Source organism: Dysidea avara, chromosome 12 (assembly GCF_963678975.1).
Source record: "Dysidea avara chromosome 12, odDysAvar1.4, whole genome shotgun sequence".
NCBI lineage: Eukaryota > Metazoa > Porifera > Demospongiae > Dictyoceratida > Dysideidae > Dysidea > Dysidea avara.
This window is the reverse complement of record NC_089283.1, coordinates 17,985,603-17,999,307: the sequence shown is the minus strand read 5'-3', so window position 1 is coordinate 17,999,307 and position 13,705 is coordinate 17,985,603. Positions and strand designations below refer to the sequence as shown.

Here is a 13,705-nt window from a genome sequence, read left to right as displayed (position 1 = left end):
ATAATGGTATTGGTTCCACCATTGGGCCATTTCATTCAAGTCACAAATAGGACCAGGAATAAAAGAATTATTGGGCAAGACAAGTGGAATGAATGAAAAAACAGCCGAAACAAAGAATTACTTATAATTGATCTTTATTTCTTAGATGGGGGGAGGCATGTGTAGTAGACCTCGTACACTGAGTAGCCACGTGATGCCAAATTTACTGATAGTAAACGGTTTGTGTGAATCCCTGGGAAACTACACGTGTCTATTGTGCAGCGAAGTAGATAACGAGGACGAAGTTGTGTCACTACTTATTTTGTGAAAACGATCGAAAGAGAACGTAAGTAGTTTACTGGTGATGAACATTTTAGAGTTTATCTTCATTTGACCACCGAGTATAACCATACAATTCGGAACAAGTATGTTGTAAGCATGTTTGCATGCCTGAATTGTGTATGATAAAAAAATGTTTTTAAAGCCTGACAACTCAGTTGTTCTTGAAATGGCTCCGTAGTGCTAGGCAGCTGTCTCATTTATATTAAGATGGCTCAGGTGAACATGAACTGACTATGTGTCAGAGTGCTGAGTTTTTGCGATTAGATAAACTACCACCATATCGATTTACACACTGCGACATTTATTACCGTAGTTCGAGAAATCAGTGCACTTCATCAACCACCAATCAATGCTCAGAATGATGTTGAAGTATTTTCAAAATTGATTGTGGTACCATTCAAGTGCAGTTACTATTGAATGTATAGCATTTATCCAAGCATCCACTGCAACAGAGATTTTATTATATTTCTGACTCTGGCCTAGCTTGAAGGTCCCTGTATATTGGGATATGTTGAATAAGTGTAGTCTTGGCTGGCCAGTCCAAATGAAAAAGAAAACAAAACATGGTCTAGTCACACAAGACTAAGACTAAATGAGTTGTGTGATGATGTAACAGGATAATCATGTTCATCTGATGTATGCTGCTTATGATAGTACACGGTTCCAGTGGAACCTAAATAGTCAATTTGTATGGAACATCATAATGGTTATAATTATATGATACTATGGGCAAGACCTAACTGTACCTAATGTTATGAACTCTTGCTATGAGGCACTGGCTATTTACAATCTAATACTTTGGGTGGATGTCTTCCAAGAAAAAAATATTAAATTTTGTTTTTGATGATACAGTACAATGTCGTCTTGCGAGAGTGCGAGCAATTAAAAAACTCACTAATTGAAAGATATGACATCTGTTTCACTCGTGAGTATTCATCCTGTGTTGTTTAGGATGAGTACTTATGAGCAAAACAGGAGTAACACCCTTTAATTGGTGAGTTTTTAATCGCACATACTCTTGCAAGATGATGTTGCGTTTGAGCGATATGTACCTTATATGAGGCCATTTCAAAACAAGTAAGGTGTATTTCTGAATGTATTGAAAAGGTGAAAGCTATATATAGCCAGGCTGGCCACTATGGTTAACTTCAGTGTACCACCAGCTATAATACCTGGGATTAAGCCTTGCTAAGTAATTTCAGTACAAGGCTCAATTATCATACTGTATATTATGGATCATGAAGAACTGGGCTTTCGATAGCCGAAAATATCACCCTAAAATTTCCCTTCATGACAGCTTGGCAGCATTTGGTTAGGTACAGCCAAGCCCAAAAATGTCTTCAGACCATTTCAAAAAGTTTCTACAGAATTTTAAAATTCTATTGATTTAATAGAGGTTATTAACACCTATGCTGAAAAGGGCATGGTCACTAGTAATACACCATAACCACCTTTGTTGGAGCCTATTTTCTTATCCTGTACTACTTTTCAAGGAGGTGTGAGAAAAGGTGAAAATGGTGCCACTGCCAATCAATCCAGACCCTTTTTATCTTTTACCAATACAAACCAACATTGGTCCCCTGTAGGACTACTGCTATTGCTTGAGTGTACTAGTTATAGTTGGTTCTGTTCACCTGACCCTTCAAAAACAGTATTCAGAGAGGTGAACATGTGTTCACTTCCAATGGTTTTGTACTGCAACAAGCATGTTTTCATGTTGTAAACGTGTTTGCATTCCTGAATCATCTATAGTACAGTAAATGTATCTGATATTTCAAATACCTTGCCTGTATCAAACTGCTGTTTTAGAAGCAATACCAAATGTCTGGGCAGCTGGCCCATGTAACAAGACTCTTTTGTTCATACATGTGTGTGTGGAAATGATCAGCCTACAAAAGTATGCGTGTTCCTTTGTATATACACAGCAGTGAATGGTGACACAACCCACACAGTCAGTGGAATTTGTTAAAATCAACCCCACAAAGACTCCTGTCTGATTAACATGAACACAAACAAATGCTATATATGGATACCATCTTATCCAGAGTATCTAAGGTTGTGTGGTCTAGTAATAGATGATTGCGCAGAAGTTAAACTGCTTCTTTTCCGTGTAATGTATAGACTTCTACTATTTGTATGTTTCCTTATTGCAATTAGTTTAGCTGCATGGTGAAGAATGTTCAAGAATATTATCCTACTGAACCAGCAAATCACTGAAGACTTAGTTAGGAAATATAATGGACAGTACTCGCTTTAAAAAACACTTAAATGCAGGTTTCACTTGTTAACATGATGACACATGACCGGGATGCAGTTGAAAATTCCAAGCAGTATTCCGTCGTCTGTTATTGGTTTTTCAGACATGCTCACAGATTTATCCTTGAAGTTATCAGCCATGCTTTTTAATACAACAGTGCTGCTCTAGCTGGCCAAGTTGAATGCATGCCATCTTGTCTGGGATGATCTTTGTGACCAGTCTATGTTACACAGGAAAGAAGCCGTTTAACTGTTGCACAATCAATACACATGATAGTGTGTCGTGCAGCCCAAGTACAGCTAGTACGGATGTACGACAGACAAGTGTGTATTTTACAAGAACCAAGAAAATGCTGTTTACATGCATTCGTAGCTCAATAGTGCCTGAACAGAAGTTAACCAGTTTTGTTGCGGAAACTGCCTCACCTCCTATTCCAAATTTGAGTTGAATCTGCCCAGCCATCACTGAGGTATGTGCCTTCAAAGTTCGTCTTATTTTCTTCGTATTTTTTTTATTATGTACATTTTATTTTCGCACACTTTAGAACAATTGCAATAACTTGTGCGTGCTCAGGTCAATTGACTTCAAATTTGGGGAGCAGTAAGAATATAATGCAGCTCATTTATAGTCCAATTTTCATACAGATCAAACTAAGAACAACGGAATTATGTGCAATTTTGAAAATTGCAAATGCGATTTGTTGTCGTGCCTACAGTGGACGGGATAACTTGAAAATCGGTGTGTACAGGAAGTTACTATCATAGTGTAAACCTTTTGTGGTTTGAAAGTATTGTGATTATTAGCGAGGGAGATATAACCTAACCTCCTGGCATTCATGTCCAGTGTTGCCGCGTTATGTCAGACTTGTTCCTGGGATGTACATGTCATTTAACAGTCTAAAATAATCCTGCATTCATCCGGGGACTCTGTATGTAATATTGTTAGTCTGTGTGTACTCTGACCAGACTTGGGTTCAATTACATTAGTATTTGTATTTAATTGCAATTAAATACAAATTTTGAGTAATTATATTTGTAATTGTATTTGTAGTTTGGGAACTGGATGTATTTGTATTTGTAATTAAATACTTTCTTAATGTATTTGAATACTTACAATTACTTCAAATACTTTTGCTGCAATAAGATGGTAAAATCAAATGAACCTTTGGTCATAAAGAGTGTGAGATCAGCTATGCATAGCTTGTCAACACCTTTGGTCCACACTACTTTCAAGTGTATGTTTCACTGGATTCATAAGCAGTTACCTTTCCTTTGAAGTCGACTGTTGAAAGACTTTTTAGTATTGCAGGGAAAATAGACTAACTGATAAAAGATTTGAAGAACTTATGTTATTAGATGCAATCACTAGTGACATTATAATATACATAAACCTCCTGTACATGCATAGAGGCTATTGTAGAGCTGGCATGTACCTAACAATTTAATCTCAATAGTAACAGTGTTAACAAAAAATTAATAAGGACAACTAGCATGTGTACAGCGTAGATACTAAATTAGAGAAATTAAAGTATTTAAATTGTATTTAAATACTATGGAAAGTATTTGTATTTGTATTTAAATACTGTCCTGACCAAAGTATTTCAATTGTATTTGTATTTGGAAAATTTATAGTATTTGTATTTAAATACTATGCAATGTATTTGGACCCACGTCTGACTCTGACACACATAGTAACATCCCAGGACTAATCATGGGGAGGCTAAGGAAAGTGTCCTGGGATACTCTGACATACACAGAACTATCCCAGGATGATCAGTCAGTGCAAAGTGGAATAGTATCCTTGGAATCCTGGGATACTCTGATATACATAGTATTATCCCAGGATGGTCAGTTAGGGGGGTGGAGGTCTTGGACGATCGCGGGATTCTTTTAGACATTCCACTAATATACAATCATGACATCCCAGGATAGTTTTAGAAGCACTCTGAATTTCTGCGGCAACACTGGACTACCCTGTAGCCTAAAGCAAAACCAAACATGTGAAAAAAGTACGGTTGAGATACTCTAAATAGAACAAGTAAAAAATGTACGCTAAAAATCATTCCTGCTGGAAATGTTGGAAAATATTCTCCAGGTTTCAAACCAGAGACCTCCGCACCTATATATCCAAGCCGTTTACCACTCTGCCACTGCTGTCAGTTGCTCACCTCACTTAATTTCTACCTTATACGTAAATGAAAGTTCTGGTTTAGTACACTAGAATGATAACTCGTAGATCTATCAGTAGAGCATTCTCAGAAAAAAAAATGTGCTCTATTAAATGCAGCTGGTGTGGGTGGGCAGCATACTTGTTTTACGGAACCAGAAAATGCCATTTTCATGTATTAGTAGCTTCACAGTGTTTGAATGGTATAATTAACCATTTCTGCTGTGGAAGCTTCTTCAGGGTAGGGCATCTCCCATTCCTAATTTGAGTCGAATTTTCCCAGCTTCAAAATTCGTCTTCATAAATACATAGTTCAGTTCTTCGTTCTTCGCCACGTAGTCTTCGACGATTCCTGTATAGTAAAGGGAAAAAAAGGTTAAAAGAAAGTACATATCAAGGCCAACTATAGGCTGGCTTTTGAACTTGCAATTATAAAAATCTGCACAAAAACAGCCAAGCTGTGTGGCCTTAAAAGCCTGGGTTAAAAAGTTGTGAAATCAAAAGTCGCAGCCAACAAATGGCTTCAATGATGTAAATTTTAATAATGGATGTGTGCAGTATTAAAATTTATTAGCATTAACATTATTGCAGCCATTTGTTGGTCGCCACCTTTGATTTCACAACTTTTTAAACCCAGGCTTTTTAAGGCTGCACCTTTTTTCACAGCTTGGCTGTTTTTGTGTGAATCATCTATTACAGGACTATACAGTGTCCTATACATATTGTTTATTAACTCTTTAGCCAGCTATGCCCACTTTAGTTTGATTGTGTCTTAGTACTGTTCTCACTCTCTACTGGACTGCCTTTAGCAGGTCCTAGTTGGATAGTACTTAATCCTCTGAAACACAAGTACCACTGAATTGTCGAAAACAGTTTCCTTTTTGTAGTGGTCAATCCTTTAAAGCTAAGATAAATGAAACCACAACTATTTTGTAGATGATGGTGATGCATAATAACGTTGTGATAGTGCTGAGCAGATCAGTTGCTTATAACATGCTATAGCTCCTTCATCCTTTGTGCTATAGTAGATTGCAAGACAGTTGTCAGTCAGTCAGTTGTGAATCCTTTTGCTGGTGATATCATTGAAAAATGGTCAATCAGATACTTTGTAAGGATTTGGCCACCTATCATTGGCGTGAGTCACATTCAGATATTTTGTACGATTAACAACTTACATGCAAAACACTGTATGAGGAACCTCTTTCTCGAGGGACTATAGGAACATGCAAGCAAGTGTTCATGGCAGTGTGGCTAGTTCCATAGGAACATTTCCACAGAGTATAAATATGGCTTTACTTTGTTTGCAATGAATAGGTTATCCTTTGCCCATGTGGCAACTTGTAGTGTGTTTAATAACAATAAGTTTCAGTTCAAAGGATTATTGCTAATGTCTTAAGAAGTCTTGCAGATAGCTAGAGGTTGAATGCAAGAAAGATTCAGCTGTGTGGCACCTTGTGTACTTATCTAGACTGCAAGTTTTGTAACCAATAATTATTTTACAGCTTGATACATTTGATACATTGTCATAAAGTATCAGGCCAAGGTGACATTAAGCCTGAAGCCAGTAGTTAATTTCAGTGCTGATGACTTAGTGTCCATCAATTCACTGACTTTCAATGCAGGTCCCAGGTGGGGTAGTTAAGAAAACATTCATGACTGCTCTATTAGAGTATTTTTAATGCGGTTAGCTGCTCTATTAGTGGAAGCATTAAGCAATGCTGCATTATGCTATAAAATCAAAGTTGTATGTTGACATGACGACCTTTATAAGTGGTTTACTCTGTTGGCATGACAACAAGTCAGCTTTTTAGTGCAAATAATCGTCCATAGCTCTATAACTATGAATCAGATTTGCACCAAACTTGGTACATGGTTTTGCTGCAGTAAGTTGTAAAAGCGTACAAAAGTTCAAGAAAATCGAGTTGCGGATTTGCATTTTATAATCTTTATTGTAAAGTGTGCGAAAAAGAATAATCTAAGACTCCCGAGCCCCCAAACAAAGAATAAATTAAGAGGCTCATATTTCACGATTGCGATAGGCAATCTTGCTCAAATTTGGTATGTGGGGTGCTGAAGGTGGAGGATGTTTGCAATATAAAAATGATTCCAATTCAAGAAGGGAGCTACGTATGTGTGAAAATTCTGTTTTGTTTCTTCCTGTAAATATACTCATGATATGGTACGGCGGCTTTCTTGGCCGCATGACACATTACCATGTGTCTTGGTTAACTTTTTGTGGCCTTATCACTTTTCTTATGTTGCACTTGTTAGCCACAAGCAGTTTTACTTGTCACATGTATACATGCAAGATTTTAGGCCAGAAATGTCTACTATTGGTATTACTCTTCATGTGATATACGGTATAGAGTTTCTCCCTATGGTGGAGGTACTAAACCAATACTTTCAAGGTGTCATGAATGTAATGCAAGGCTGGTTTCTGGCCAATATAAAAATCATTACAGGTTTTTGCAATTGAATTCGGCGTCTTTGCAATTGAATTTGTCCCATTTGCAATTGAGTTCGTCACTTTTGCAATTGAATTCGTCCCGTTTGCAATTGAATTAGTCGGTTTTGCAACTGAATTCGTCCCGTTTGCAAATTTTGCAATAAAGTTCGTCGCTTTTGCAGTTGCAGTTAAATTCGTCTGTAACAAGAATGGCGGCTGGAGAAAACACGAAAACATGGTGTAGCAGCTGCTATAAGAACTTGTTCAAGTACAACAGTAGTAAACAACTCTTTATAAGGCAATGATTCTTCTACAGCCTATCCAGCAACATTCCAAACTCTACTACACCATTCGCGATGGGTGTGGTCACTCGCGAGCAAGCTAATTAACTTGTCAGACAGCTATCAGCTTCGCGTACTACCAGTTCCAATTACCTTCTAGAGTCTCAAGTGTAACTCTCCATGGCATACATAATTCATCTCTTAATGAACGCGGTTGGTTTCTTGGAGCCGTTTGTTTATGACGAATTGTAATGCAAACGCGACGAATTCTATTGCAAAACCGATGAATTCAACTGCAAAACCGACGAATTCAACTGCAAAATCGATGAATTCAATTGCAAACAGGATGAATTCTATTGCAAAACCAACGAATTCTATTGCAAAACCAACGAATTCAATTGCAAACGGGACGAATTCAATTGCAAAAACCTGTAATATCCGTACTGTTGCAGTGTGAACTGCTGTCACTGCTCTGTTAGGGGTTGTTGTGGATGGGATTTAGTACTTTTGGTAAAATTGAGTCATATGTGACTGTCTTAGCAAAAACCTGAGTTATTTGCACAATTTCAGAATTAAAAGAAAAAAATCTTAGCATTATCTGCAGTGTCCAAGGATTGGATCACCAACGTTTCAGCCTTTTGTGGTGAGTATTTTTGAAATTGTAGCGCTAGACAGTAGGAAGAGCAAGACAATCGATTTGTACAGTGACTATACTGAAAATAAACTATAGGCGCTTACATTCACAGCCATAACTTCCGTTTGCATTAGTCTACAATGTTGCAAATTGGCTTACACTGTTCACCATGGATTAGCAAATCAACCAAGGTATAGTGTTAGCCCTGTAGTTACTTACACATATGGGTATGAAGGCAGTTAAGTTGAAGAAATGACGACGACTTTATTTACATTTACTGCAGCGTAAACAAATGCACGTGACACGCATACCGCTAGGGCTACAGAAACAAAACAAAGATTTTAAACTCTGAGCAGGCGAATAAGATGGTGTATAGATTTACTCAATTTGAGTCTTCCTTTTTTGAGTAATGGCCTGATAAACTTGCGTATTGTTTCTTTGTGGCATGCATAATTTTATAATTTTTAAAATTTCATTTTTCTCACTGCATGCTTGTGCGAACAAGTCGGGTTTTTGCTGAGACGTTCACATATGTAAGTTGTTTTTTTGTGTTCTCATTTTTTAGTTCTAGTTCCCACTCCAGTAGTCAACAAATCTGACCAGATCTGTAAGAATCCCATATATTAGCACAAGCCTAATTTTACAGTAGTATGCAATAAAGTTATAAACGCAATAGGTAAAATATTTACGAAATTGAAAAAAATCCATATATTTTTTGAGCGCTTGTTTCACGGTAAAAGAAGGTGGTAACAGTAAATGCCTTGGTATCATCGTGTTACCCAATGCCAGAGGATCGGAGTTCGAAAAGCTTTGTTTCATGTCAGTGCTCCCAAGGAGACGGAAGATATAAGCGTTAGTCTGCCCCACATTAGAGGAGTGGTTTACTATCATTTTTTCTCACATTTTCGCCTTCACCCTGGTTGTAGGAAGGGCCTGGAAGGCAAAACTTACCCAGGAATGGATTTACCTGTTCATAGATAATCCGATGGTGTAAGTTGTGTCTTGGTAGAGGACTGCATTCTTAAGTTATGACCATTTAATTAAGCACCTGTAGTTTTTTTTTCGTATTGTCACTGTACAAATCGATTTTCCTGTTGTTGCCACTTTGTAGTGCTATATCTTAGAAAGTTCAAGGCTTCTAAAGCTGAAACTTTGGTTGACCATTCCTTTGGCTATCTACTGTAGATAAAGAAAAGTAATAAAATGAAATTCAAAAAATGTGTTGATTCTTGCAGATCTGGTCACAAATTTATTTTTATTATATCACCTGCATTAGCCATATAGGCGTTAGGCGGCAATATATCTGTGATTTGTGCATTTTGATAGTTGAGAACTGCATGTAGATGAATTGTAGTTGGTCTTGATGCCTTCTATTATATATAGGAGTGGATCAGGTGTATGGGCTACTATATTGATGGATCAAGATCAAGAGAGAAAGTCTGTGTTGCTGATGCTTCCTACTGAGTTGTTGGTTTATATCTTCTCATTTGTATCTTCACTGCGGGACAGGGTGAAACTGAGGTATGTTTCAAATTGGTTGAGGTGCATCGTTGAAGGAACACCATCATTGTGGAAGGAGTTTGTGTGGCCTTATTATGACAGTCGTGAGGAATACAGAGTGAAGGAGGCGTTGAAGGCATGTGGACAACACGTTAAAATATTATCCTTTCCTTACTGTAGAGTACCATCAATACTAGTAGAGATGCTACAGTATTGTAGTAATGTACAGCGCCTTAGTCTACCATTAACCAGGTTTGATAATGAGCTAGTAACAAAGGCATTAAGTCATGCAGGATGTCTACAAGCATTGGATCTACAGACAGTAGAATTTAATACATTTAATCAGGATGACTTTAGGCAATTACTGAACAATGTTTCACACTTGAGAGAGCTCATAGTAGACATTGACTGTAATGGTTGTCTTTTAAACTATTTGAGAATTTGGATGGAAGCAAAATGTAGACCACCAAATTTGAATGCTTTCAGTACTACTCGTAATTTTATGACAATGCATTTCAGTTCCTTTATCCCTCCTGCTACTAATGCTAATGTCAGATTGTATGACAGGTTTAAAATGGCACCCTTGAGATTTACTTCTCAACTTCCATTTTTTCAAATGCACTTTGAAGAATCTGGTCAGTTGACTACTCTGTGTGTGAAACTCAGTGACTATGGTATATTGGGACTGGAAGAAGATGTAGCAGTAATGAATGACTGTTGGTATGGTGGAAGGATGTTACATGCAGTACGGTATCGAAATGAGCACATTGTAAGACGACTTACCTGGCCACACACTACCACATTCTGCAACCCTAGTTGTACCACTCATTGTACATTTTCACAATGTTACTCGCTTCATTCTGGGCACTTGGAACAACTAGCTATTGCTTGTCCTAATCTTCAGAGACTTAGCTTGCTGGATTGTGATTGTTGTTTAGAAAGCCTACAAGGTTTGAAGGCTATTGCTGGTCACTGTCGCTACCTACAAGGACTAAATATACTTGGTATACATGTTTCAAAAGTGGAGGATCATGTAGTGTTGTGGGAAGTATTGAGTAAGATGAGGTTGACTCACTTAGCAGTGGAGTTTTGTCTCTTAAGATCAGAAGCTGCAAACAAGGAAAAATTGGTTTGCTTGTACCAGAATTGTTGGACTATAAGAGCAATTCAGTGTCATTCTTGTCCTACTTCTTGTGGAGATTTCACTGTCAAAGATGTAATGATGGTGTCTTACTTTCCATCACTGAATCGTTGTTTTTCAAGGATTAATAGTTCATGTAAACAAAACACTGTTGTACAGGATATGATCAGGAACTGTAAGACACTCAAATGTGCAAGTTTCATTGCTTCACACTGGTTGTTACTGATCTTGGCTCATAATCACAATCTCCAACAGTTATATCTTGACTCACCAGACACTGTTGCCCTGGATGACTTCATGACTTCAGTTTCAGCTTATGGTGGCCTGGTACATGTTGTTATGGTGGTAGGATCTGTGTCAACTGAAGGTATAACATCTCTTATGATGAACTCTCCCAAATTGATGACATTAGAGGTAATTACTGATCATATACGTCATATTAATATGGGTTTGGACAATTTCAATGCCAGTCTGAAAGAAGTGTACAGCAGCAGAACAAGTGGACACTACATGGTAAGATATAGGGGGTACGATCATAAAAGTCTGCAACTAAAAGTGTTATCTGAACGGGGAACTGATCTCTTGCCACTTTGGGATTGACTGTAGAGTTTCACTAAACTTATTACGATACCTTTCATTTATTAGTATTTCTGAGTTAAGAAGATTGCCTCAGCTGAATCACATGTAGTCTACATGGAACAGTAAATCATACCACATAATTAACAGTGTGCATGCATGTATCCTTGCCAAAGAAAACTGCTTGTTTTGTATCCTGTATCTTTTTGTCTGTCCTTTAAAATGTTTACATGCGATGAGTTTTAAATGAGCTTACAGTGTAATTCTCAATCGAACGTTCTTAATGCTTTTAGCCATATGGACATATGGGTGATTTATAACCTAGTGAAGTTATGTTTTTATAATAGTTGAAAGTATTTAATCTACAGCAACATTAAAACCTGAAGGTTAAGGCAAGGTACAGAGGGCAAACACTTGTCCGAACCTGATAATGCACTGCACATGCTACTAGTGAGTTTGTTGTTGTGGTGTAAATATTGATTGTATGGTGTGTTGTTTAGCCTCTAGCCTTCTGACTGTTCAGGTGTGAACTATTGGCATTGGTGTTTCTGTAAGGGCTTTCTTAGATTTGCCACTAAATTTGATGGGTATAGCTATTCAAATGACTTGAGAGCTGTACAATAGATTTTAAGTGAATGTGTGATGCACATGATTCAGTCCTGTGAATAAATTAGCAGATGTTATAGAAAAAGGAAATTCTCCAACAGGAAATTTTCAACTCTGCACTTCTCTCTTCCTTTTTCTTTGAAACAAGCTCTAGCTGTGGATTATGATACCAAAACCATAAGATCTTTACATAAAATATAATAACGTGATTCAAAATGTAAAAAAAGTCACTTATCTAAATAATGGACACCTTTTGGGCTTTTACTGAAAAATTAAGTTTAATAGTTTATTTGACAACTTAGTATATAACACTTTATAATTACCAGTGTTGGGAGTAACACGTTACATATATAACGCATTACGTAATATTATTGCTTTTGTGGTAACTAAGTAATATAATGAAATATGCTATAAAAACAGGTAATAGGTTACTTTACTTACAAATGTAACACGTTACCTAAGTAATATAGTTACTGTAACGAATCTAATATTGCATAATATTATTACAAGTAGCGAAGTTGCTAATTTCGTTAATAATCTACTGAGTAATGCCTAGCCACAACAAAGTAATGAAGCCTACTGAATGAAGCTTATTCACTAGCTTCTTACTTATAACCAAGATTTGCACATTGTCCAACAATGCAATTATGTCATGTGATAAGATGGTAGTTTCACATGTGACAGCTTAAGGCTGTGGACACAAAGTAATATAATGTGTAATATTATAGTTACTTTTTTATGTAACTGTAACTAAATAGTTCAGTTGCAAGTAATATGTAACTAGATACTTTTACTACTTGTAAAAGTAACTTGCCCAACACTGATAATTACTCAATAAATTATGCAGTGCAGCTGCTATAATGTGACACTGATAAATAACACTGGAACATAGTTTAAATAGTTAACATATGGGATAATCGCCTACATTGATAAAATTGTAGGTATATATAAAATAGTATGCATGGTTGGTGCACTGTAAATACAGTAGTGGTCACAACACACTAACGCAGGTGTAATATTGTTGTCCAAACTGGCACATCCTTACAAGAGTAGTATGCACAGCATATTAGTCACACTAATAATAGTGTGACCATACATGCACAGCTGAAAAAAAGCACTTGTGCATTCACGAGTGGAAGTCAGCCACTCCTCATAGTATTATTGTGAAATATTACATAATCTGCAGTTTCACAATTGGTGTAACATTCCTATAATGTCAACAATCTACTAGTGTTGTTTTAGTACAGCAAATTCATTTTAGTTTAGTTCTAGTTCTTGTACCCATAGTCCCCTACAGTTTTAGTTAGTTTTAGTTCTGGTATCCCATATTTTTGTAATTTTAGTTAGTATTTAGTTTCATTATAGTTAGTGTTAGTTTTAGATATCTTCACCTATACTAACCTTGGTAGCACCCCCTAGACTTCCAGAAACTTTAGATTTGGTGTTTTGATAGATTTTTCAATTTTATTTCCCATTTTATATCAATGAGGAAAACTGTACCGAGAATCCAATTCTTCAATTAATACACGGAATTTGCTGTTATCTACTAAATTCAGTGGTACATTGTTAGCACCTATAAAGATTGCAAGATGAAATGTATAATAGCCTTATGTTTATTGTTATTAGGGTTGTACAATTTAGATCCTAAACTACGTATTGGCAAGGAGGACTGTTTCAGTTATTAGGGTTGTACAATTTAGATCCTAAACTACGTATTGGCAAGGAGGACTGTTTCAAATGGCTAGAAGAACCTCTCCCTTTGTCTTTTCAATTTCAG

General features: G+C 36.7%; 1 protein-coding gene across 2 annotated transcripts; it reads left to right on the top strand.

Annotated features, from left to right (window-relative positions):
- The first annotated feature begins 218 nt into the window (after positions 1-218).
- LOC136240855 (uncharacterized) lies at positions 219-11,623 on the top strand. Of its 2 annotated transcripts, none has more exons than XM_066031916.1 (2): positions 219-325; positions 9,489-11,623. In XM_066031916.1, exon 2 carries the CDS (start codon positions 9,520-9,522, stop codon positions 11,344-11,346), a length of 1,827 nt encoding a protein of 608 aa, XP_065887988.1. In that variant the 5' UTR covers positions 219-325; positions 9,489-9,519; the 3' UTR covers positions 11,347-11,623. The 2 variants fall into 2 exon arrangements, with proteins under 2 accessions (XP_065887988.1, XP_065887989.1); XM_066031917.1 differs by having other exon boundaries at positions 246-404.
- Positions 11,624-13,705: the final 2,082 nt, after the last annotated feature.

Coding starts and splice junctions, on each gene's coding strand:
- LOC136240855 (XM_066031916.1), top strand. CDS start 9,520: ATGGATCAAGATCAAGAGAGAAAGTCTGTGTTGCTGATGCTTCCTACT.